General features: G+C 46.6%; 1 protein-coding gene across 2 annotated transcripts in view; it reads left to right on the forward strand.

The window, feature by feature from the left end:
- Positions 1-4,075: 4,075 nt before the first annotated feature.
- The window catches only part of FAM117A (family with sequence similarity 117 member A), a 41,205-nt gene continuing 17,870 nt past the window's right edge, over positions 4,076-27,410 (forward strand). For both annotated transcript variants that reach the window (XM_059670673.1, XM_059670674.1), the window contains exon 1: positions 4,076-4,313. In XM_059670673.1, coding sequence (XP_059526656.1) covers positions 4,118-4,313 — 196 coding nt within the window. In that variant the 5' untranslated portion in view covers positions 4,076-4,117. The remainder of the gene's footprint in view (positions 4,314-27,410) is intronic.

The following is a 27,410-nucleotide window of genomic DNA, read 5'->3' on the forward strand; positions in this document are numbered from 1 at the left end:
AATGACAGTTGTGTTGATAAGGATGACGGGATGGTGACAAAGGTTTCTTATAAGCTAAAAGATGCTTTTGAAGGCAAGGCATCACCCCTCAGCAGTACACATCCTTCCCAAAGCTATGGCTTCTTTTATTGGAGGAAACAGACGGCGTTGATCTTCAGAATGAAGTCCTTATCCTCCCATCATGCCCATGCCAGGAGAAGCTATCAGTGATAGAGAAAGCAATAAGAGACAGCTGGTTGGACATGATACCTGGTTAGTGAGAGGACAGGGATCTCCTATGCCTCCTGCCTTCTCACTCCCTCAGCTAGGTCAGCTTTAGTGTCTTTTGCCAGCAACTTATCAGGAAGAACCAGGACTCTCTGGACTCAGAAGATCCAATTCTTCAGCTGTGCCGCCTCCCTGGCTCTTCTCCCACTGTCCAGGTCTTAAACTCCTCGTAATTTGGCTTTGGAACAAAATTTAAATCCCACGTCCTTGAGACTACCCACATTGCCCTTCTCCCCAAGGGAAGAACGCAGCTATCCAGTAATATGCCATTTTATCTTTATTTGGTATAAAGAAAGGATACCACTTGCCCAAAGTATTTCATGGTTCTTAATTCCAGGGCCTTTACCTCTAACATACACTGTATGGCTCAAACAACAACAACAACAACAACAACAACAACAATAATAATAATAAATCAGCCCTAGCCAGTGTGGCTCAGTTGGTGAGTGTTATCCCATTCACCAAAAGGTGGTGGGTTCGATTCCCAGTCAGGGCACATACCCATGTTGCGGGTTCGATCTCCAGTCGAGGTGCGTATGGGAGGCAACCAATCCATCAATATTTCTCTCTCACATTAATGTTTCTTCCTCTCTCTAGAATACATTTTTTAAAATCACTCAGCATCTTCTAAGACTACCTGAGAATTTACATGTTGAGGGCTCCTAAAATGGAATAAGTTGTGAGGCAAGAACATTTCAAGAGACCAACTAGCCTATCCTCTCAGGCAGGCCAATGGTTTGGAAGTTGAGTATTGGTTGGGAAAGTACTTGAATCTGAGTCGAAAGACCTTGGATGTAAGTCCTGAATTTGTCATTTACTAAGTGGGTGATATTAGGCAAGTTATCTAGCCTCTGTGACTTAGCTTTCTGAAAAATAGAGACAATATCTGCATTTTCTGTCTTGTATGCCTATTGTGAAAACTCAATGAGATTATATATGTAAGAGCTGTAAAATACTAGACAACTGTAATTTTAACATATCAGCCACGTGTGCAGCTTTGGACATTCTTTATGTAAAATATAAATAGTAAGCCTTCTATATTCATAAAGTTTTACAAGAATAGAGATAAAGGAGTTCAGCTCTGGAGTCAGGATGTTGGAGTAACCTTAGGCATGTTATTTCTTTTCCTTAAAAAAATATTGATTTTAGAGAGAGAGGGGGGAAGGAGAGGAGGGGGGGAGGAAGTGGAGAGAGAGAGGTAGAGAGAGAGAGAGAGAGAGAGAGAGAGAGAGATTTGTTGTTCCACTTATTTATGCATTTATTGGTTGATTCTTGTACGTGCCCTGACTGGGCATCAATTGAACCCCTCACCTTGGCATATCAGGATGATGCTCTTACCTAGCCAGGCTTGGGCATGTTATTTCTTTCTGAAGCCTCAGTGAAGAGGAAATGATACTCATAGGTGTGGTCATGAGTGTTAAATGATATAAAGTATGCACAGTGCTTAACATGTACCTGGCATGGAAAAAGGGACTCAATGAATGTTAGATGCTACCATTGCTATGATTAATGAAGATGTGAGGCAGTGTGGTCAAATAAGATCTCATAGAGACATGAACTAAGAATCAAAAGTACTTAACCTTTTTGGGCCCCAGGTTTCTTACTTGCACCATAATAAGAATCCATGCTTTTCTTTTTCCAGATTGTCATGAGGATATATATAAACTTTGAGCTAATTAGAATTGAGGAATGTTATAAATTGGAAGATTTAAAAATTGTTTAAATTGATTTTAGAGAGAGGAAGGGAGAGGGATAGAGAGAAACATCAATTGGCTGCCTCCTGCACACCCCCCACTGGGGATTGAGCCCAAAACCCTGGACATGTGCCCTGACCTGAATTGAACCCTGACCTCCTAGTTCATGGGCTGACACTCAACCACTGTCCCACACTGGCTGGGCTAAATTGGAAGATTTTCTTAAAAAATGAGTTAGATTTATAAAGAATGAGTTTTTTAAAAAATATATATTTTATTGATTTTTTTTTACAGAGAGGAAGGGAAAGGGATGGACAGTTAGAAACATCGATGAGAGAGAAACATTGATCAGCTGCCTCCTACACCCCCCCCCCCCAATGGGGATGTGCCCACAACCAAGGTACATGCCCTTGACCGGAATTGAACCCGGGACCCTTCAGTCCGCAGGCTGACGCTCCATCCACTGAGCCAAACCAGTTAGGGCAAAAGAATGAGTTTTAAACAGTTCATCAGTTTGTGTTCTTTCCTATCTGCCTTTGGTAAAGTTGTCTTCTTCATGGAAAAGGAGTACAACATTTCCCAGTCAATACAGAAAGATTTCACATGTCAGATCTTGATGTAAGTCCTTCAAACCTACAAGAGTACACTCTGCAAAGAAAACCTTCCTTCAGGATGTTCCATTGCCTCAGTATGTAGACTGATTTTAATATTCAACCAACTCTTGAATTTCCACTTTGGGTATTATCTGTTTCAATATTTAATCCCAGAGTGACCTCTTCTTGCCTTGCAGCATGCTCCCAGATTACCTCCTCTTCCTTGATTAGTTAGTATAGCTTCAGGGAATATCTTTATTTTAACATTAAACTGGGCAAAAACAAAAATAGAAAGATAAATTTGTAGCAAGATCAAAATTAGAGTTCATAGCTAAATATAAATCTGGAGGGAATTGTCCAATTACTTGGATGGTCCCTTACCGCAGACAATCCAGGGTTGATTGTCTTTTGCTTTTTCTATATATAGAACATGGTTAATAAATATCAAGGGTAATAATTTTTTTCTTTTGAAGAGTAATTTTAATAGTGACTCAAATGCTGTTTTCTTTCTCAAATGTCTTCATATATAGCCTAACATGTGATTTTTACAACTGCATTTATTCTCTTTGAGGACTATCTATTCTCATTTTGACTTGTAGGTCAGAGAGCTTTAAAATGAGAAGACCAGGATTTAGAATGGAGTTGCTGTGTATATTTGGGCAAGTTTTTCAGTCACTTTGTTCCTTCCACTCAGCTGAGCTGGATTTGAAATGGACGACTCTAAAGAGAAATTCCTGCTTCTTTATAGTCTCAATTTAATTTACAGGCTAGCAGTTTGTGTGTGTGTGTGTGTGTGTGTGTGTGTGTGTGTGTGTGTGTGTTTAGGTAGGACCAACACCAAGTACGAACTTGGAAACGTGGAGAAAGACAAATGTGGGTGTCACATGAGGCACGGTAGCCATTAAGTGCACGAATATAACGCAAATCGCATGCAAATGTATGCAAACTTTGCATTAATTTGTAGACTTTGGAGTTGAAAGCAGCACTGAGATCCTGAGGGCTCAAAACTAAAGTTTTTAGATTAAACTAAAAGTAATGCTCTTTTAAGGTATCGCTTTCTTGATGCTTGCCAGGACTCACTCAACTGCTGAAAGTTTGACACTCTTCCCTACCCCCCCCGTGATGATTTCAATGCCTGATTCCATCTTACGCCTGGCCCCGCCCCGCTCAGTCTGACGTCACGTGACACCGTATTTGCATACTACCTGGGACGGGGTGTGACGCTCCCCTTTTCTGCGTCTTCTCATTGGGGGCGCTGGAGAACCAGCCCTCTTCTGCGTAGGCCAATCAGTGGTCCTTCGGACATGCGAAAGCAGGCGGGGGTGGGATGGGGGTGGGGTTTTGGGTCGGATCGCTAGGCATATTAACCAATTACCCTCTGGGAAGGGATGATCAAGCCGAGGATTGGTTGGGAGGAGAGGCCTGGGAATCCGTAGGCCAATGAGAGCTCTGGGTTGAAGGGGCTGGTCTCTGCCTCGTAGGGCAGATAAGCAGCCGCAACGGGGGTTGGGGGCTGTGTGGGGCTCGCTGTGGGGCCGAGGCAGGCGGGCGGGCGGGCGGGCGATGGCGGGGGCCGCAGCGGGCGGCAGAGGCGGAGGTGCCTGGGGGCCGGGGCGCGGAGGGTCGGGAGGACTCCGGCGGGGCTGCTCTCCCCCAGCCCCCGCCGGCTCCCCCCGGGCTGGGCTGCAGCCGCTCAGGGCCACGGTCCCCTTCCAGCTGCAGCAGCCGCACCAGCGCCGGGACGGGGGTGGCCCCGCAGGTGAGCTGGGCCTGGAGCGGGTGCCGGGGGAGGAGCCGTTGGGGGAGGGGGGCGCGTGGTGGGGGGAGGGGGTGTAGGAAGAAGTGTGAGGAAAAAGTGGCCAGGGGCGAGGGGAGAGCAACGGGGTCGTGCAAAGTCTCAGGGGGCGGCGGGAGCGAGCGCGGGGAGTCGTGAACTCGGGGTGCACCGCTGGGACAGTGTGCAGGGTGTCGGGGCCGGGAGCTGAGGGGAGGGACCTGGCAGATGGAGGCTGGCTTTGGGGGCGTAACCGAAAAGTGGCAGAAGTGTCGTGTGGGGGTGAGTGGAAGATGCCGGGGTAGCAGCGAGGCGTGAGGAAGGAGCGAGTGGCGCCTGATGGGGGCGCCCTGTGCCGGGTGGGCGCTGGACGAGTGCACGCGGAGGGGGAAGGGCATGGAGGAGAGTCCTTTTGGAGCCATGTGTTACTTCGACTTGAGTTTGGCCCATCGTCCCGCTCTACAGCTCTGGTTCCTTTCCTCCCGCTTCTCGTGCGCTTCCCTGTCGGCCTCCTCCTGGAGCTGATTTCATCTGAGTCGTTGGAGTAAGTTAGTTTTACGGCTTTGACTACAGTGCAAACGCTCCGCTCCGCTTCCCCAAATTCCTGTCGTCCCCGAAGTTGTATGTCCTCAGATCACAGACCTGCTTCATATGGCTGTCTCATCCCAGCCATCGTGTGTGTGTGTGTGTGTGTGTGTGTGTGTGTGTGTGTGTGTGTGGAGAGACCTGGGCAGTCCCGCCGTGCCCCCCCCCCGTCTTTTCCCCCTCCCCCCACTAAGGCCGTTTGTCCTGGGCATTGTCAGCCAACGTGGCAGTGGGGTGAGGGCTACAATCAAGTACACTGTGGCAAATACCCCACTTTCTGAGCAGCACTGAACCGGTGTCTTACTAGCAGCTTGATGTTGGTGTGGGAAAACTAGGGGGGGTAAGCTTACCTGACTTTGACACTCAAGCTGTGATGGTTCCCCCCCCCCCCCTCAAATGCAGGCAGTTAGGAATAGGAAAAGGCACCTACTTGCATGAAGAAGTTGGCAATAAGTTGAAAGTGAGGCTTGCATTTGATTCACACCATATGTGAAGAGATCATTGCACACTTCCAAAGCCCCAGAGTGTACCAAATGTACAAAAGTCATGGTCTCTGCCATCTAACCGTTAATGACATTCTCTAACCAGAGTTTCTTGAACTTAATACACATCCCCCTCCTGAAAGCACAGCTGCTACCCTGCCTTCTAGGTAAGAATGAGATTAAGAGGTCTCTGAAGTAGAAAGCCAAGTCTATCCGGACCTCACTGTAAATGTTAGCATTGCATCTTGGAATGCAGAAACTTGGTCAAATCTGGTAGCAAGATGGTGACCAACTAGTAAAAGTATGCCTAGAATCTGGTGGTGTAGAGCAAAGCAATGCTCAGACAAACTCATGCCTATCATGAGCTGTAAAGTAAACCACAAGACTACAAACCTGTTGGTTTTGTTTAGGCTTCCTTGGAGTCCAGGGAACTTAGTGTAACAGCAAGCACCAGAACCTTAGTCACTTTTAGTAGAAATCAATAGAAAGCCTGCCTGTGTACCAGCTAGAAATTGATTAGCAGTAATACTTTAAGAGCAGTTATTCTGTGTCTACCATAGCCTTTATATTAAAAAGACAAACACTGGCGAATGCTGTGGAAAGGAGATGAGTGTAGGTTTGGATGACTGGGTTCTTTACATGACCTGTTCCTTTTATAGGGCCAGGGGCTCTACGACACTGGTAAAAACATAGGGAACTAGAGTTCTGCATTACCTGTCAAATTATTTAGGACAAGGTGGGTGGTCTTTTGCATAGGGATTGGGCTGATGGATTATTTCTTCACCTATGGATATCCCAGAGGCATTAATAAAGTGCTTACTTAGTGTGTAGTAGGATTATTTGTAGGTTTTCAGTGAGGTAGGAGAGAGGAAAGATAGAAGAGGGAAAGCGGCCTGAGTCTGAGGACTCCTTTGTGGCCAGACATTAAGGGAATGTACCTGGCCTTTGGTTAGGGAGTACATCAGGTTTTTTGCATGTTAACTTTACCCTTTATGTGTGTTCAGATTGTTTCCATTCTTTGGCCTTGAGAAGTGGTAGAAGTGGTTTTCTGTAGGCCATATGTGCTAGAAGGAAACATCTTGCAGTCATAAACCCTTAAGAGAACGGCTTTGGGTGCCAGAATGCCTGGGTTTTGAATCCAGGCTCTGCTACTTACTGGCTGTGTGGTTTAGAGGGAGTTACTTAACTGTTGTGCCTCAATTTCCACATCTGCAAAATGTGAATAATACTATCAACATCCTGAGAATCATATGAGGTAATAGGTACAAAGTGCTTAGAACAGTGCTTGTCCCATAGAAGGTGCTATAACAGTGTTTGCTGCTACTTATATTGTTATTCTCACCTAGCCAAGGTGAGAGCACTGTTGGCCAGAGCCCCATTGCCTTTTCAGGCTTCAAAGAGCAAACCCATATTGGTCTGAAACCAGTACTGCAGGTTTCAGAATTTCAGGGCCTCCCTTTGCACTTCCATTCCCTCATCTTTTAAAATGAGCTTTTTAAAACAGGGCTCTGAAACCCAGCTGTTTAAAAAGGCAGGTGAGCAGGGACTGGGTTTCAGGAACAATTAAGTGTCGTCACCGTTTCTGTTTCCCATCTCGGAGTGATGTAGTGCTCGGCACCATGCAGTTATCTCTCCACCGCACACCCTGTTGTGTTCTTGACAAGATATATTAGACCTTGTAAAAAAGTTATGATGTAAAGAGCAGGATTTACCTTCTGTGACCATTCATCCACAAGGGATGTCTTCATAAAGTAAGGAATGGCTTCATTTTATGAGCCTGGGCTAGGGATGTGGAAGGCAGAAGAGAGTAGAGGGAACAATAAAGGTCAACTCTAAGAAAGCTAAGAGCCACTAGTGGGTAATAGAAACCCAGGATAAATTTCTTACTGAAATTCCTCCTTTAATTAAATTATCATCTGTGCCGTATGTCTCTTGGAAGCTGTTAATGTTTATGTTCTTCCAGGACCAATGATGATGGACAAAATGGTACTAAGAGGTAAAATTGTTTGGGGTTCCAGTCTTCCTATCCTGTTAGGTGTCTGTCTCCATAGCCTTAGAATGAAGCTAATGTTTAATCCAGCCTTGCAAACTCTTCTCCAGTGGACTAGCCCCAGGCGGGTGCTGGAGAAGCCAAATGCTGCCTCTGTACCTCCTCTGCCCACCAGACCTTCTTAAACCAGAGGTTGGCAATTAGGGCCTCCAGGCTAAGTCCAGGTCTCTGCCTGTTTTTGTAAATAATGTTTTACAGAATACAGTCACGCTCCTTCAGTTAGGTATTGTCTGTGGCTGCTTTTGCACAACCATGACAGCGTTGAGTAGTTGTGATATAGACCATTTGGCCTGCAAGACAAAAAATTTACTACTACTTGGCACTTTAATAGAAAAAGTGAGCCTATCTTTGTCTTAAACAGTGTTCCTGACCATTATTCCTATATAAAGATCAGTTTCAAATGTGTGTAATACCCACCTCCTCAGAAAATCTTAAAGAGGTAAAGAAAACTAACAAGCCTGTGTCCCCACACGTATTTTAGGGGTAAAGCAAAAGGGGTCATCAGCTTCCAGTCCTCCATCTTTGTGGAAGATCAGCACGTGTGAATCCAGGCTGCCCACCCCACTGCTTTCAGGTGACATATGTTCAATAGACATAAACTAATCTGGATTTACATACAAGCTTAACTGTTAGGCAAATGTGTGCCCCCTTCCCACTTACCCGCCTTGCAACCCTAACAACTCACAACTGCAGTGAGCACATTTTAAAATCAGATGGAAATTACTTTAAGCTTATCTCCTGTTTTGGATTTTTCTTGTTACCTTTTATTTTTCTGAACAGATCATTGTGAGCTGGCAGTCGTCATGGCTGCCCTAAAATACTGGCTTCCCCACAGGGACATAGGAAGGGTTTATTTTAAAGGTTTTCCAAGATGGCCGTTTCAATGAATAGAAGGCAGCATTGTTATCAGCAATGCTGTTGGTAATTATTAAACGTTTTTCCTTGAAATGCTTTGAAAACTTAGTTTTGGGGGGATGGGTGTTTAGATAGGTGTGGAACCTCATAAAGGAGGTTGCTTATGGTAGAGCCTGGGTGGAAGCCCTCATCAAACCATGGTCCTTTTGGACCCTGATGCCAGAAACAGCCTGGAGATTAGAATAGAATGCAACTCCTCTATGCCAAAGAGCCATCTTGCTGTAATGAAGCTTGGGGGTGCAGTTTCTTTACCTCTTTTAAGAGCTGCAATTATTCTTTAAAACCCTGTGAGTGAAGTACCTTCTGTTTGGGAAGTATTAACAACCAGGCACTTCCCAGCCTGATACTGCTAACTTGCTTTTGATGGTTTTGCTGGTACCAGGCACCTGGTCAGCAAAATGCACTACTGAAATAATCTGACTCTTAAATATTATCAGCAAGGGCATTCTTGAAATTGGGGGCCACAGTACCTATCTGCTTTATCCCTTGGTACCTAAAGGACTGGGTCCATGTGTTCTTCAGTATTTTAGATAGAAAATTATGTACATACTAGAGGCCCAGTGCATGAAATTCGTGCGCATCAGGTCCCTAGGCCTGGCCAGCAATCAAAGCGCGAGCGTCTGGTGTGGAAGGGAAGGTCCCAGCTGATCTCTGGGCCCTGGGCAGCACCTGGGCCCCTGCTCGCACCCGTCTTAGCCTGGCGCCACCCACTCACCTGCTCCACCATCCCACTGTGGTCCCGCTCTCATCAGGGCCAGCAGTGCCTCCACTGCTGACCGCTGCCAGCACTGTGTCGCCAATGCCCACCATGTTCTCCGCTGCCCCCTGGTGGTCAGCACATGTCATAGTGAGTGGTCAAACTCCCTGTCTCCCTGTTGAATGACCGCCCGAGGGGACAATTTGCATATTAGGCTTTTATTGTATAGGATGGAAGTTCTTCACTTATGTAATGTAGAACTAGGATATTTCAACCATTTGAGGTCTGTGGAGGATAGGTGAAAACAACAGTGGGGTGTGGTAAGAAGATATCATTCTCTCTGGTTTCAGATATAGATAGATCTCCAGAACATTTGAAGCAGGATTGCAAAAAAATGAGTATTGCCAAAGTGATTGGTGGGCTTTAGTAGCCAGAGAACACGTACCCTGCATTTTCTGCTATTTTATACTGAATAGTATGATGGGCACCAAGGCCACACTATCTCTTGATTTTAATTGAAATGTTAGAAATTGAGCTTCCTCCCCTGGATTCTTAGAGCTCTCAGGGAGAGCCTTTGTGCCAAAGGATTCAACTTTAGGGTGTGACATGTTCCACGGACAGGTCTGGTTTTGAGTTCTTATTGACACTATATATCAAACTAGAGGCCTGGTGAACGAATTCGTACACCAGTGGCGTCCCTTGGCCTAGCCTGTGCCCTCTCGCAATCCAAACCCCCTTGGGGGATGTCGGATAGCCTGTTTTGGCCTGATCCCCGCAGGCCCAATCCAGACAGGAGGAGCCCGATCATGTGCGTTGAGCGTCTGTCCCCTGGTGGTCATTGCACGTCATAGCAACCCGTCCCGTCAACCAGTGGTTTGGTCGCTTAGGCTTTTATATAGAGAGATGCTATTTGACACTAGCTCACATGCTTTACTAGACTTACCTGGGCTTACTCTTATTCCACAGGCAGCTTGGAGCTTTTTTAAGGGGCTGGAAGGGAAAATCTTTGTGTTTCCTTCCCAGTTCAGAGTCAAGGTGGGTGACCACCAGCAAGTTAGTTTAGTGAGAAGTGGACAATCTCTTCGTGGGTGAGTGAGTTTTACTTCCCTCTGAGTGAATAGAAGAGGGCGCAGGGAAGGGTGGGGGTGGAGGAAAGATGGGTGGGAATGCTGATAACTTCCTACCTCTGCCTGAACGGAATCTTCACAGAGGGCTCCCGTTATTTGGTTTGCAGGGTTATGAATTAACCAAACATTAGCCAGATCTATTCACACTGTTAGGCCAAAAACAAACGCCGACCTCCAGGTCCTCTCCAGTCGTGGGGAACTTGGGAAGGGGCTGTTGGTGGGAATAGCTGTATGGTGGGAAGTTCTGTACAGCTAGCTGTTCATCCTCAGGCCTCCAGCTCCTGGTCCCCACCAAACCTCCTGGTTTTGAAAACTGGCACTTTGCTTTCTCCTCCACACTGTTGCTGGGGTCACTACAAAGCTGAATGCCCAGCTTGGAGTCATTTAAATGTTTATCCTCAGGCTTGAATAAGCCTCAATTGACTTTTGCTGTGTGGGAGCACCACAGCCAATCAAGGGTAGCTTTAACAGACTTAAAAGAATGCTATCAAAGTATTTCATAATAGGAAAACTTTTAACTCCAGCCCCTGGGGAACCTGGAGCTGCAGTCGGGGCTGTGTACAGACATTCACGCTGCCCTGCTCACGAGCCACAGACAGCTGACACTGGGGGTGGATAGAGTGCCGTGGGCTCAGCCCTGCCTGCACGTTAGCAGTTTTCCAGCTCCCTAATAAAAGGGGTGGAGGTTGGGGGAGGCCTGGGAAGACTCCTCAGGAGGTTTTGGTTGATCTGAAGCAGCAGGCCTATGATTGGGGGGTGGGGGTGGGGGGAGATTCCTCTCAGGGGTGACTGACTGTGACTTCTTAGAGAATGCACAGTGTTTGGCAATGCAGAGTTGTAAGTTTGGGATGCCTCTTCTTTGACCTTGTGCTCCCTATTTTGTGAGTGGTGGGTGGTTTTTGGAGGGGGGACTATGTTAACAAGTATAGTCTAGTCTACTACTAGTTCTGCCACCTGAATAACCTATCATCTGATCCTAAATGGAAACATGCAGGAGAGCCTTGAGGTCTAACCTCCTTGAGAGGCAAAGGTAGCATTAAATATACAATTCTAAAAGCAAATAACTGACATGTCCACAGGTGAATAAAGTATAAATTCAAGCTGGAGGTCACATAGGATGAAGGAATACCGTGTTCAGTGTTAGGTGGGCTTAATTAGGGAATGACTAGGGTTTGAGTAGGCTTTTTTTAATTTTTATTGGACATCATATTTGTTCTCTCTAGGGTTAAGTTTTTATTCTCCCTTTCCTTTCAGAAGTGGCATTGATGTGGCCTTGTCTGATCAGCTGTATTCCTTAACTTTCCCAAATCACTTTAGTCCTTTCTGCCTCGTGCTAGAAATTGTGTGCCTGCCTTTTTAAAAGGTAGGCACCTCATGTTTCAAGTTCAAGTGCAATGGAACTCACCCTGCAGCTTGAACAGATTTGAGTGTTTTTGCAGAGGGAGGGTGAGGGCAGATGGGGAGTGCCGTGCTCAATAAATACTTGTTGGATTGAGTTGCTGGAAAGGCAACAGGGGTGGGGAGAGTGAGCCACACTTCCCCCAGGCTCACTTGAAGTGGTTTTTCCCACTTCTGGTCCCCATACACTATGCCCCTTTATAACACCTCTCTTCAGCTACTTATAAGCTCCCCAACCCCCAAGTGTCAGTTCTCTCTCTCTCTCTCTCTCTCTCTCTCTCTCTCTCTCTCTCTCTCAATCACTGTTCTCCTATTCATCCTGGTCATTGGGCCTGAAGTCCAGCTGGTGGCAAAGATGTGGCATTTCCATGGATGTCATTGCTGGGCCTGTAGACTCTCTTCCCCACACACTTAAAGCCAGAGGGTGACTTGGGTAGTTAGTTACCAGGTTGATCCATGGAAACAGCCAATGTTTAGGATTTTGTAAAAAAGCCAGACTACCCGGCTTTAGGCTTAGATGTGGATATGGGTGAGAGGCCAGGGAGCAGAGTTGTCTCTTGGCTCCTAGGATGGCTTCCGAGGTGCGATCAGGCTGGAAGCCCCTCTCCCGGGCCGGGTGCCGTCCTGTGATACAAAGCACTGCTGTGCTCCTTTTCTTCCCTAGCCATGAGCGGAAATGCTGGAAGGAGATGCTCATTATCATCCCCAGCCCTGGGCACAAACACTGTCATCCGTGGAGTCTGTGTTCCCCTGCCTTCAAAGTTGTAGACCACGGGCCTGGGGTGCAGTCAAAATGGCCTAAACCTGCTCAATGGGGGGTAACCGAAAAGAGTGAAAATGTGACTGGGGAGAAACAAAGGCAGCTTCTCTTAACCTCCTCTTCCCTCTCCTCTTCCCCACACACTGCCTCCCCTTCAAGGGTTTTCTGTGCTCTGTGCATGTTTGATCGCCCACACAGCTTTGAGAGAACCTCCGTTGATAACACGTGCGTTCCCTGCCCCACACCTGCAAGCTGGCTGAAAACCTGCCGCGTGGCCCCTGCTTGGGATTGTCTTTGTAATTCTTGCCCATCAGATAGGACATACACAGTGGGGTGGAGGGTGGAGTCGCATTTGGCATGACAGAGGGGATGCAGCCAGAGAGCTCTCACAGAATTACGTAGTCTGGATTGAGAGATTGGGGAGAGGAGGGCGATATGAGTCACATCCATGCGTACGTGCACATCTTTATGCTGAGAGCAGCACCTGGACTGTTCCTTATTAGAATAGAAATCCTGGGTAGCTCTGTGTTCACAGAAGAAGACTAACACAGGTGCCTTGTGGACAGGAAGAGTTTGTGAATCTCAACTCTGGTAGGCGCCCAAATTCATCTATATTTTCAGGGAACTGGAGAGTATCGATCGTTAGTTTTGACAATGTGTACCATTTGCTTAGCTCTTTGTTGCTCATACTCGGTGCTCTGGAATGTTTCTCACTCATCCATCCACACGACAATCCTTCAGGTGCAGGTGGCATTTAGTTGTGTTTGCAGATAAGGAAACTGAGGCCCAGAAAGGAAGTGACTTGCCCACCATGTGACTAAGAAAGCCCTTTTGCTCCTGATCCCAGGGCTCTTCCTACATAGTCTGAACAGCCTGTTACAAATTTCCACCCCAGCTGGCATGCTCTGCTGTCTGCCCGGCACATGCCCAGTCTTTATTTCCCTTCTACTTGTATACCTGTGTTCCAGAAGCTAAAAGTCCTTGGGAAGGAAAATGGGCTGTAGAGAAGTTTGTTCCTTTAACACCCCATAAGTGACTGACTACTTGGTGTGGCTAATTGGAAGGTGGTGATTATTACATTATATGTGTGATATGGTGGTGGCTTTTGAGTGTTTCCAACTGGTTGGAGATAGGCAATTTCCATGTTGAATCAGAAGCTCACCAGAGACAGGTAGGGCCCAGGAGACAGGCAGGGTTTTCCTGCCTCTAAGCGTCTAAGGCAGCGGTTCTCAACCTGTGGGTCGAGACCCCCTTGGCAGTCGAACGACCCTTTCACAGGGGTCGCCTAAGACTATCCTGCATATCAGATATTTACATGATGATTCATAACAGTAGCAACATTACAGTTAGGAAGTAGCAACGAAAATAATTTTATGGTTGGTGGTCACAACATGAGGAGCTGTATTTATTTTTTTAAATATATTTTATTGACTTTTTACAGAGAGGAAGGGAGAGAGATAGAGAGTTAGAAACATCGATGAGAGAGAAACATCGATCAGCTGCCTCCTGCACATCTCCTACTGGGGATATGCCTGCAACCCAAGTGCATGCCCTTGACCGGAATCGAACCTGGGACCTTTCAGTCCGCAGGCCGACGCTCTATCCACTGAGCCAACCCGGTTTCGGCAGAGGAGCTGTATTTAAAGGGCCAGAAGGTTGAGAACCACTGGTCTAAGGGGTCATGATCATTGTTCCAAAGCTTGGGGTCATATGGAGATTTTCTTAAGATGGAGCTTATAGAAAAGGGCATCTTTTTTATCTGTGACTATAGGAACCCATAAAAACAACTAGGGATAAATGTGGGTGGTGCATTCCTATGGTTGAGGGTAGGTGCAGGTGACATTCCCTCATGATGACAACTTAGTCCTCTGTGTAGGAAAACCCTGGTGCAGACCTTCCCCCAAGGCCCCTGCTGTGCTCCACCTCAGCAGGTCTCCCTCTCCTAGCTTTAGGTTAACTGGACTGGAGTCATTGTGATACATGACTGCCTTTCTGAGACAAGCATGTGCCCAGGAAGGGGAACAGCGGGGACTTGAATTCGGGAGGACGTCCATCTAGGGCAGTGGTTCTCAACCCTCCTAATGCCGCGACCCTTTAATACAGCTCCTCATGCTGTGGTGACCCCTGATTTCATTGTTACAAATTGAACATAATTAAAGCATAGTGATTCATTACAAAAACAATATGTAATTATACATGTGTTTTCCGATGGTCTTAAGTGACCCCTGTGAAAGGGTTGTTCGACCCCCAAAGGGGTCGCGACCCACAGGTTGAGAACTGCCGGTCTAGGGCTTGGTGTCATGGAGAATTGCCTGGCCTGCTTCATAGAGGTTACCTAGCCTTCCCGACAGGGTTATGGGCGGTCTTACCTCCTCACTTCTCTTACAAAACCAGATTCTGTGTAGAATTCTTGAGTGTTCTAATAACCATATGCTTATGTGGAACCTTTCTTTCCCAGTTACTTCCCAACTTTATAAAATAAAATCCCATTGTAAACAAATATTATAAATATTATTTTGTATAATAAAGCTATTTTCATGGTTTATATAAATGTTTTGTGGTTGTTTTTTGTGGTTTTTGTTGTTTAAAGAAAAAGATAAGAGTAACCAACTATCTTCTGTAACAAGTACTTTTTCTGGTCCCGGTCCACTCATAGTTCATCTCTAAACCAGAACACTTGAGAGCTTGCTGTTAGCATTGGAGGGAGGGAGGAGGAGCAGAGCTGTGGAAGCATCAGGTAGCAAGGCCTCTTTTGCTTTCTCTTCATCTTGAACCTCCAAGACCCTCTGATACTTCCTTGTTGTTTTCAAATAAAACACCACACAGAACCCCAACAAAGGGTGGCATGTGTTTATCTGAATGTGTGTACCTTGGGTGTAAATGTGTGTGTGTCGAGTGTGAACGTGGAAGAGTATATACGTATGTGAGAAAAAGTACACGTGAAAGAAAGCACATGATAAAGCAAGTGGGGCAAATATTTAACAATAGGCGGATCTGGGTAAAGGTTATATGGGTGTTCTGTGTGTTCTTGTTCTTGCATCTATAATTTTGAAATCATTTCCAAGTAAAAAATGAATATATGCCAGACCAATTTGTACCCTGGAAGAAGCTTTCTTCTACCATCCTCATGCCATCTCCTGTTCTTCCCATTTAACAGACGGAAGTCAATGACTCATCTAAGTTCATGTAGCCCATTGGGGCAGAGGCAGATTTGGGCCCATGAACTGACTGTTATAGTAGGTCACCTCTCAGGAAATTTCATCTTTTTCTTAATAATCAAGCTGAAAAGGTTGGGTGCCTGCTGCTGTGTGTCCGAGCCCAGTCCATTCCCCACGTTGACCCAGCAGAGGGATCGGCAGGTCACAGCAGTCTGCTGACACTCACGGAGCATATTCAGGGTGTCCAGGACTTTCTAGGAGGAAACTGTTTTCTTACTCTAAGAAACACTCTTATTGTGCTCTTCACTCTACTTTTTTAATAAAATACATGAAATCAGAAGGCCCTCTTGCACCAGATACACGGAGTATACCACTTCGCTTTTTTTTTAAAAAAAATTTTTTTATTGATTTCAGAGAGGAAGGGAGAGGGAGAGAGATATAGAAACATCAGTGATGAGAGAGAATCATTGATTGGCTGCCTCCTGCATGCCCCCTACTGGGGATCGAGCCTGCAACTCGGGCACGTGCCCTTGACTGGGAATCGAACCCGGGACCCTGCAGTCTGCAGGCCAATGCTCTATCCCAGCGTGGGCAAACTACGGCCCGCCGGCCGGATCCGGCCCGTTTGAAATGAATAAAACTAAAAAAAAAAAAAAAAAAAAGACCGTACCCTTTTATGTAATGATGTTTACTTTGAATTTATATTAGTTCACACAAACACTCCATCCATGCTTTTGTTCCGGCCCTCCGGTCCAGTTTAAGACCCCATTGTGGCCCTCGAGTCAAAACGTTTGCCCACCCCTGCTCTATCCACTGAGCCAAATGAGCTAGGGCACCACTTTGCATTTTTATTGTAAGGTTCTGAGGGGGAAAGAGTTGAATTTGGTTTAGAAAGCGATGCCAGGTTATGGGCCTGAGCCAAATGGCTTCCTCAGCTGTGTACCAGTCGGTTTATTGTACCAACTGTCTTCTGAATGTACAGGAACCTGAGAGAGCGCATCTATATGGTTTACTACAGAATGCCTTACCAAGTGGACAGGAGTTACAACTTCAAACACAAAGGGAGGTTTCACTCTTGGTCAATGAAACCTTCCACATACTACCTGACCTAAGGAGGGGTGGATCTGATGATTACTGCTAAGCAGAAAGAGTTAGAGTTCAGACACTGATCTTTATTTCCCGCCCCGCTACTCTGACACCAAACCACAGTGTATACATCCATCAGTGCTCCATGAAGGCAATTGAATTATCCCTGACATTTTTACTTACTGATACTTCCCCTAGTTTTCCAGAATTGGGGTAAGTAAATGAGTCCTATGTAGAAAAAACAGGTTTTAAAAAGTCTCTAGCTTTCGTGTGTGTCCTTTATCTGGAATGTCTCCCTGCAGCTACCCTAGAGCCGTGAGACTGTGGTTCAGTTGGCATCAAAGGGTTTTTTTTCATGGGCTCCAGCCAGTTATGTAAAATAGACCCATGAGCATTTACTATATTATTACCCAGCTTACATACTTAGGCAGTTGCTCTTAGGCAGTTACTAAGTTCTATCTGCTCCCCATTATTCTCTGATTCTTCTTGGCTCTGTCTGCCCAAAATCAGTGCTGGGTGCATGGGCATCCAGAATGAGGGCACGATGCAAAAAAGAACCACCCAGTGGGTTGTCTGCAGCTTAGAAGTCTGCGTTGGAGCAGCTGCGCGGATGGCCACAGCTGCCTGCTTAGAAGGGACCGGGACAACTGAGCCTTTTCCTTTCAGTTCTTAGAGACGTGGATAGGACGCCTTGGTAATTAACATTCCAAACTGCTTCCCTTTTGCATCAGGAGGATAAGACTCATAAAAGAAAATGGCATTACTGTTAAGCAGCTCATGACTTAACCAGATACAAAGCCCATCTTTTACAGGGAAGATAGTGTCACTTACCCTCAGTGACTGGAAGCCCATGGGGTGAGGTGAGCTGACCAGCATCCTTCTGCTATGAAGTCATCAGTGGTCAGGCATGTGCTGATATTGGGATAGATTTTGCCAGTGGCAGACCTGTCAAGGTTCTTTCTGGAGGGCCATCTAATCTTGCTTTTCAGGCTAGGGTTACCCTGGAGGCTCTACGCAACCTTTGAGCCTCCCTTAGGAGATCTGAGCAACTGGCAAGACCGGGGCGTCAGAGCAGGGGCTGACCTGGAAGGTTGCCCAGCACACTTTGGGGGGTTTTCCACCTGTAGACACAGTCTGGGAGTTTGCCACTGAGTTGAGGTTAGGCTGGGTCAGTTCCAGAATGTCCAAGGCCAGTTGGGGAACCACTAGATGGGGTGTCGTGGTCTCGGGTATCTCCTCGCTGAAGCTGGACACACAGACTAGAACTTGAGTAAGGAGATGGAGATAACCAGAGAAGACTTTCTACTGGTGGGACTCAGGCCCACATAGCTTTTCAAGGCTGTGAGGGTTGAGCAGAATGACTAAGAGGATTTTAGACCCTTTAGGCAAAGCAAATTCTGTGACTACCTTCCTGGCCCTGAGGAACATAACTGAGCAATTGCTCCCTATAGCCCTGCTCCCCGCTGCCCCACCCCAGCAAAATGAACCAGGGATAAAAGCAGAGTTCCTGACAGATTCCAAACTAATGAGGTGTAGCAAGTGAGCAAACCTGCCCTCTGAGCGCTGATGTCTACCGGGGTGTTTACGCCAGCTCATCCAGTCATGTGACCAGACCTGCTTGTGGCTTGCCATAGGTAAATTGAGTGCTATTTATAATCTTCTGCTTGGGGGAGGAGGTGGGAGAGATCATCTGGGAGCCCACAACACAGCTGTCTGACCAGCCTAGGTAAGGCAAGTCTCCCTTTGACTTTGTGCCTTTTCTCTCTCTTTAACTTATTTTGCTCCAGGTAGTAACATGAACTCTGAGCTTTCAATTGAGCTGATTGGGTCAAGAAGCCTCTCTTACTCACCCTTCCATGGTTGGGGAATTCTAGAACTAGTGGAGCCTCAGACTGTTCTGATGTAACATACTGCCTTCCGGGGTGAACACTGAGACATCTGGAAGCATATAATTATCTCTTCCTGGAGTTCTTTAGTAGATGCTGCAATCTCCCTCATTCAGTTCTGATGAGCAACTTCTTCCTTTTACCTCGCTAGAGTCTCCTAATTAAAGTCTTTTTACTACACTTTATTTTTGCACCCACACAGAAGACTGATAAATTCTAATTAATTTCACCTTCCTCCTGGAATCTACCTATCGTCCCTTGAGTCATCCTTATCCGTCTTCCCTCGGATCTCTCTGGTTTCTACATTCCTTTTGAAGAGCAATAATGGCAAATGAATCCCCAGGGCTAACTTGGTTGGGCCTGTATGAGCTTCTATCCAGCTTCAACTGTGTTTCTGGACCTATAGGAACCCCTCAGTTCTACCCCTTAGTTCTACCCCCAGTCTTGCTCTTCTTGGGATGACGTGACACTTCTTAATATGGTTTGAAGTCTTCACATAGTATTTTTATTCTACGTTGTACTGATTTACATCTTTCAATTCCTTGCCTCAGATTAAGCCTCAGTCACTGTTTCATTTCTTCTCGCCCATCTTCTCTTTCCCCAAATTAGAAATCCAGGGCAGTGACCCCAAGTGACCTGCCAGGTGTGAAACGCTAAAGGGTTCGGGTCCTTGCAGGGGGTGAACTGAACTGCCGTCCTCCCAAATTAAGCCAGTTTTACATTATTACCTCTCACGACTTTATTTTGGAAAAATTTCAAACCTTCAGAGAAGTTGTAAGGACAATGCATACCCATTTATTCTTCACCTAGACTCACTGATAACTTTAATTCACAATCATCTAATCTCTCTTCTTTCCTTTTGTGTATTATGTATATGTGTGTCTAGACCAGCCGTGGGCAAACTACGCCGGATCTGGCCCGTTTGAAATGAATAAAACTATTGGAAAAAAAAAGACCGTACCCTTTCATGTAATGATGTTTACTTTGAATTTAAATTAGTTCACACAAACACTCCATCCATGCTTTTGTTCCGGCCCTCCGGCCCAGTTTAAGAACCCAATGTGGCCCTCGAGTCAAAAAGTTGGCCCACCCCTGGTCTAGACAAACATACATCTGTGCGTCCCTGTGTGCTTTTTTTGGTGAACCATTTGAAAATAAGTTGCAAATATCATAGTACTTTGCCCTTTACTTCAGTGGCCACTCCTGAGAATAAGGGCATTCTTCTACATAATCACAGTATCATTATACTAAGTAAATTATAAGTCCATATCATCTTATATCCAGTCCATTTTCAATTTCCCCTTTGACAACTTTTTTGTGTTGTTTTTGATCCAGGATCCAATGTCAAGGTTCTTGTTTGGTTGTGTCTTTTTAAAAAGCCTCTTGCAAAAAAAAAAAAAAAAAGTCTCTTGCCCTGGCCAGTGTGTTCAGTGGTTAGAACACTGGCCCATGTACCGAAGGGTTGTGGCTTTGATTCCCAAAGACGTGTACCTGGGTTGCAGGTTCGATCCCTGAACTAATCGATGTGTTTCTCTGACCTTGATGTTTTTCTCTTTCTCTTCCCCCCCTTTCTCCTCCCTCCCTTCCACTCTCAAAAAAAATATTAATGGGAAAAATGTCCTTGGGTGAGGATTAACAAAACAAAATTCTCTTAATAAGTGGCTTATGTGGTGATACTTTGGCATTATGTAAATATTCTGTTCCCCCAGTAGTTCTGGTATCCATTGATGGCACTTCCTGATTGGGATATTATTGGGAGTTGTATAAAGCCAGTTCTGAATTAACACTAATGGATGTAAGTATTGACATAAGCCATTCAAAAGAAGAATTAAAAAATTGGGGGAGGGGGTTTGAATCATTGTAGGGAAGCAACAAAGTGGGGCCATCACATCCTGTCCAAGTCTCAAGTATTTTGTGTGACGTGGTTTGATACGAATTGTAGCAGTTATTTACACATACATTGCCATCCAGAAGTTTGCTTGAGGTCAGGAAGAAAGCAGGCTGACTAGAGCTAAAAATAAGTCGTGGTTGGTTCACAAAGGAAAAATTACTTTGACTATTTGAAAGTAATTCTATTATTTCCTTTTTTTCTCTCACTTGTTTTCCACTTTGCTCACTAGAAAAGGGATCCCTCACATCTTAATTGTCTTCCTTCCCTCGCCCAACATGCCAGTTGGTAAAGCAATGTTCCTGAGACCCAGGTATGTATGATCATCCTGGTTCCTAGCAAGGGGAAGGATTAGGACCCTTTGTATCCATGGAGTGGCCCCTGGACCAAGGCAGGCATATGACTGTTGAGTCTGACAATGAAAAGCAAGTGTAGGAAATGTAGTTTCAAAAATTCTTTATTGGGAAAAAAATGCCTGTGTCTCAATTTGCTCTGTGGCATTAGAGAAGTCAGTTCACCTCTCTACGTGAGGATGTGCCATGGGTTCCCCAACTGTAACACTTGGGAGCTCTGCCTCCCTTTCCAGAGACCTCCTGAGAGTATATGGGCTGCACACACTCAGAACAGAAATCAGGGTGCAGTTTCAATCACAACTGTCCTCTCACAGGGTGTGCTGCCGATGAACCTCCTCAATCTCTGGTTCTTTACCTCATTTATCTTAAAAGACTACCTAAGAGCTGACTGGAAGTTGTGATTTCTCATCTACTTGATAGGAATCAGATCATTGTGAGAAGTGAAGATACTGAAGGGTTTATGTCTGTCTTGTGAGAAATTCATCATTCCCAAATAACTGCAGGGGTGAGGATTTTTTAATTTTTTTTAATTTTAGGGAGACAGGGCTAGTCTCTGCACTATTTTTGCAAAGGCCAAGTAGATTCTAAAGGAAAGCCTGCTCCAATCAGTAATTGTTAGTATTTTGTTTTAAGAATGTCAAAATCTTACAGAACTCTTTAGAGAATTGAGATAAAAGGTGAAAAGTTCACCCCACTTCCTTTTCTAACTGCAGCTTCTTGAGAATTGAACAAAATGTCTAACTGCTGTCTACTCTTTCTACACACACACACACACACACACACACACACACACACACACACGGGTCATCCTTTTCCTCTTTGCTGATGGTGAATAGTTAGTACTAGTATACTCCTTGTTTTCCCCCACAATGACATCTCCAGATGGGTTTGTCCTGGCCCTTCTCTCCAGCTGCCTATAGCTGTGGTCTGCGCCCTGGAGAGTCAGACATGTAGCCAGAAACGCTTTCATTTGAGCTACACACTTAAATATGGAGTCAGTACTTAATTGAGGGGCCTGTCTGAGAAGTTTTTCACGCATATACAAATCTCATCGCTCTTTTCTGGTTAGGTAGGTAAGCCTTCTTGGTAAGGGAAATGTGATGTTACTGTTGATTTCTTCTTCCTTTTTAATCTAGTTTCTTTGGTTTCTTCTCCCGGTTATGGTTGAAATGAGCTATTGCCTGGTGTTGAAAGAAGTATTCAAAGGCCCAAGTTTAATTTTCCCAGCTGGGATGGATGGGGTCTCCTTGGGCTTTCCAAGGAGGGTTCTAACGCTTGTACAGTCAGATTGGGGATTTCGGTTTGACCGCAACTTCCCTCCAAAACCCACACGTCCCCGAGTTAAGCAGTTAAGCGGTGCTGGAGCGCTGGGAGCTCAGAAGACTGCCTGCCCTGTGTAATCCCAGCACGTGTACCGAAATGGAAAAGTAATCCCTGTGAAGCTGTAGGAGGGACTTCCCCTACTCACTGCAACTCTGTTATTGGGGAAATGTGTAGGGTTCTGAATCCCTATTTCACTTTGCTCATCTCCAGATTAACATCCCCCTTCCCCCCTCCCCCGCTCCAAAAAAAATCTCTGCATCACAGCTAGGAGATGGGACAGGGTCGCGCCTGCTCCCTCCATGTGCAAACCATGTGCCCCGCCTCAGCCCTGGGCCTGCTTGTCCTTCCTAACTGAAGATCGGTGACTGAAAAAAGCAGATTGTAGAAAAATGTGTATGATGTGATCTCATTTTATAAAAAATATGTATGCACCCATATGTGCATGAAGCGGGGCCAGGGAAGATATGCACAGTAGTGATCTTTGAGTGGGGGCATGCATAGTTTTTAGTTTTCATTTTTTGTTCATCTGCATTTTCTTCTTTCCCTCAACATATGTACAGTTTTTGTTCTAAATAAGAGCCATTTTCTCTTTAAGAGGGGAGGCGAGACAACTCGAGCTAATAATGCTTCAAAGCCCAACAACATGAGAAAGTGACTCATAACTTGTTTGTTGGACCTGCTAGTTGTTGAGTTCTTGCCACGTGTGAGGTCTCATTGGCTGCCTTTCTCTTCTTCTTTCTGTGCTCGGGTATTTTGGGATCACTAGGTTTCAGGCTGATGGAGGATGGGTGGAGGGCAGCCTTGTCTTATTTCCCAGGCTTCTGTCTCCTACACGAGAGTAAAATAAGTGAGGTAGCGCCCCTAGATGCCCAGCCAGGACCCTTTGGTCAGGGCCTGATTTCTCCTCATAAGCTGCTAAGCCTCCGCCCCACAGTCCATCTCCGGCCAAGTTGAGAAGGGCAGCCACAAACGCCTCACTTCCTGCGCCATCTGCTGCCTTCCCCCTTCCCCTGACCCTGTCTTGCCCTTCTAAGAGCTGTCACCTTTCTCCTTTGGGTACCAAGGATGGGCGTTTGCGGGTGTGGTCAGGCCTGAGCTGATTTCCAGCCAGGGGATAGGAGAGAGCAGAGAGACCATTGGGTGATCCTTCTGAAGAGGCGCTGGCTGGGGTCCCTCAGGTGCTTAGGGGTTGTAACCTTGTTAGCAGCTTCTTCTCCTACTCCTCCTGTATCACAGCGCTTATCACAGAGCTGGCCTGTGGTGGGCATGCAAAATCTGCTTGCTGGAGCAATCCGTCGGTCCCCTGTGGTGTGCCAGGCCCCGGCTAGCACTCTTGGTTCCGTGTCTTATCTGCCCTTGTGTGCTCTCCTCCCTATTGACTGTCCCCCAGTGCGCAGACATTTGACTGCTGGTCCTCTGCACCCAGAGCCCCCTCTCCCAAAGCCATAAAAATGCAGCAGTTGGGAGCCAGGGCCAAGTGGCTCTGGAAGATAGCACTAAGGCTTCTTATCTCCGGTGTGTGCTGGTTTGTTTTGTTTTTTCCATTTGCCGTTGCCCAAGAACCAAAGCATCCGCCACTGATCAGCTACAGGGTGAAATGGCCTGGCCCGGTGCCAAGCGCCCCGCCAGGTGGTTGGGCCGCGGAGGCTGCTGCATGCGATGGGCCGATAATACCCCACAGCGCTGTAAACAGGACACTCCACCCTCCCGCAGCCACCCAGCCAGGGCCCTGGCGGCCTGCTGCTTTGTCATGGCCTGTCATGACACGGGCGTCTCTCCTCAGATAGGAGAGCCGATTGTCTTATAATCCTCCCCGTTTCCCAAATCTGAGAGGGGTACTTTCCAGAAATGAAACCAGTTCATCTTCTGACCACAAGCAACCGTTGTTGCTTTTCGGAGCTCCTCCGTTAAGCATCATCACACAGTGGCAGAGCAGAGCCCTCTCCCTAGATCCTTCTGGTAGGCCCATGAGGGACAAGCTCGTGGGTCTCTTAGGGGGTGTTCCTCACGGAGGTGGGTCTCAGTGAGTAGCACAACTTGAGTGCTGCCCCGCGGCTGCTGGTGCCCACGTCTCCAGGCAGTTTTATTTCCGCCCCTGCGCCGTTTACTCAGGGGGGTGTCCATGCCGCGTTTGACTTCCCAGTGAAGGGCAGGGCTTTGACACTGCAGATGTGCACCTTCCCAAGGGACAGTGGTGGCTAGAACTCGCGCTGCTGTCTTGTCTGGTGGCCTCTTTCTAGGCCCCCTCACCCCCACCTTTAATCCTAAAGGATTGTGGTATGGGGAGGGATTATGACAGTGGGTTTGACCTAATCTAGCTAGCTAATGAAGACTTCCAAGTGCACTTGTATCTCATCTGTTTTTTTACAGCATCCCTAAGAGGGAATGTAGGCGGAGTCGTGCTCCTGCTTGCCAGATGGGAGGGCAGGCCCAGGGAGACTGCCTGGTGTTGGCTACAGTCACACCGCAGTACAGTGAAGGCAGAGCTGCAGTCAGGACTAGATCCCTCTGGTCTGAGCCCCCACATATTCGGGTGGGGGAGCACTGCTTCAGCCTGTGGCCCCTTCCAGGATGGAACAAAATGTGTCTGATTTTGGCTTTAGTTGGGGTTGCATTTGGGGAGAACTTGACACCTTGGTTTAGCCCTTAATCAGTTTTGGTGCCCTAATTAGCAGGTGTTCCCCAAACCATTGGGGATGAGATTTTTGGAATAAAAATCTAATTTTTAAATGCCTCCCCCTCCCCTATATTTTGGACAAGAAGGAAGCATGGCATTTTATGGACTCTTCCAAGGCGCCAGGACCTGCTAAGAATTTGGGGGTTTGGGAGGGAAGAGATCCTTGCTGAGGGCTCTGAGACAGAAGGTAAGTCAGTCATTTTGTGGCTTCCTAGGAGCTGTGCCAACACATTGCACTAGGATGTGGTCACTATAGAAATAGGGCGAGGCCCAGCTGTCTCATTTGAGGAAAAGAAACTGAGGCAAGTCCTCTAGTTCGACTGAGCTGTGGTGAGACCCTTGCAGATCTAGCAGAGAAGAGGGTGTCCAAGGCAGCTGGGTCTGGATTAGGTGCTTGATTTCCCCCCATTCCCTTCCCTCTCTCTTACCCGCTTCCTCCCTGTCTCCCTCCCTCCCCCCCTCTTTCTTTTGTATGTATGGGGTATGTTTTGTTTTGCTTTTGTTTGTTTTGTTTTGTTTCTGGTATATGGAGGAGTAAGTCAGTACCCATGAAGTCCTCAGAGTCTTTGTAAATAACTTTGGTCAGAGATGGCCTGAAAGCATGCAGAGTTGACCATAATGAGTGGTGGTTGGAGTCTCATGTCAAATTCCAGGACTCTGAGCCCTCCCTAGCCCAGGGAGCAACGGGAGTGAAGTACCACATTGACGGCTGCCCTTGAGATTGGAGTTCTGCTATAGCTCATGAATGGATGGGATATGAAGGGTAATGGAATGATTTAACATGGGTGGGGTGTAAATTGTCCCCAGAAGATAGCAGAATGCTTTAACCCCACATTTCAAAGACTTCATACCCCCCCCCTACCACCCCAAGGAACCCATAAAATGAAAAAGGTCATTGTTGACCTTCAGGTCAGGCCTATTATCTCCTTCCCTGAAAAGTAGCTAACGAGGCAATCCTTCCTCCAGGTGTCCAGGCAGATGTTCCAGCAGCCTCAGAGCATGTCCTCATGCAAGAGGGCCCGGAGCCCCAGTGAACTGAGATAGGAGGGAGGAAGCTTAGATTTAGATCTGGGACTGTCTCTGACTTGCAGGGTGACTGAATCCAATCTGAGACTGGGCTTCCCTACGTGTTGGTTTCCTTACCAGTCTTTCCCTAGCACCTTTGAAAGCTGCTGGGAAAATAAAAGATGCAATTCATTAACAAACTTTGTGGGATGGGGCAAAACTTGAGGACTATATAAACACAGTAGAGCAAAGGCAGCAACTTCTGCCAAGCGACTGGGAGAGGCGTCTCCAAGATATCTTTCTCCCCATCGCTTCTTTCTCAGCCCTGGAGCCACAGCCCTCTCCCTTCACACAGGGATGACACAGCCATGAGGATTGTGGCGTTCTGGCCTTTATACCAGTTTCTTGCTCATCTGCTACCCACCTGTTTCCTTGTTTCTTTGCTTCTCTGTCATGTAAACTTGCTTTTCCAGAGCCCCCACCTCACTGCTGGGCTCTTAAAGACATTGTAGGGGGGCCACAGCATTTTGGTGTCTGACTTGGCTGCTGACATTCAGGTTAGAAGCTCCCAGAACTATCTGATTGCTGCTTTTTTATCTTAAGTGCAGAATAGGAAGGTGAGTGATAGGAAGATGAGTGATTGAAAAGCTAGTGTAGGAGATGAAGTTGGAACTCGAACCCAGCGTGCCTGTCATTGACTTCCAGGGCGACAGGGCGCAGGATGGGGAAGAAAGAGGTTGGGTTTTCTGAGCCTCGGAGGAAAAGAGGCAAGCACTTCGGGTGGCTTTACCCCTGGGGAGTGGGTGGAGCATGGATGTGCAGGCAAACTTGGAATCCACGGTATAAAGCAAGTTTACCCTTACAGTAAGAGTTTATTTTATGCAAATACTTAGGCACCTGCCGATCACCAGCCCTATGCTCTGGGCACTGGGAGGGGTACAAAGATAAACTAGGGACCGTCCATGGCCACAGGTTGTTTATTATATAGGAGTCACACGTACCCATAATCCAAAAGAGAAGATGGTAAGTACTAGAAGGGTACAAAGTGCTGGAGGAAATGAGAAAATCTGGAGAGATTGTTCCAGAAGGCTCTTGGAGGTGGAGGCAGGCCTTGGTGGACTGATAAGATTTCAACCTTGGACACATGTGCAAACCTCAGAGGAGCGAAGGCCCGGGACCTGGGTAAGAAGCTGGGTAGTGTAGTTTGTGCAGGACGGAGGCTTTGAAAAGGAGTGAAATGTAAGGCAGGTAAGTGGGGTCAAAACATGAGGCTTTTGATTACCATCTTGAAAAGAGGGCCTTTGAAGAGTTTTAACAGAAACGTTAAGATCATTTAAACTTTATTAAAGGAATGTGTTGTGTTTAAATCAGTGTATATTGATTTGGAAAGGTGTTTATGATATAAGGCAAAAGCACATTGCAAAATATGTACAGTATGATTTCTTTTTTTGTTGTTGCTAATCCTCACCCGAGGATATTTTTTCCATTGACTTTTTTTAGAGAGAATGGGAGGGAGGGAGAGGGACAGAGAGAGAGAAACATCACTGTGAGAGAGACACATCGATTGGTTGCCTCCTGCACACACCCCGACCAGGGCCAGGGAACCTGCAACCAAAGTACGTGCCCTTGATCGGAATCAAACCCGGGACCCTTCAGTCTGCAGGTCAAAGCTCTATCCACTGAGCCAAACCG

Source organism: Myotis daubentonii, chromosome 16 (genome assembly GCF_963259705.1).
Source record: "Myotis daubentonii chromosome 16, mMyoDau2.1, whole genome shotgun sequence".
Taxonomy (NCBI): Eukaryota; Metazoa; Chordata; class Mammalia; order Chiroptera; family Vespertilionidae; genus Myotis; species Myotis daubentonii.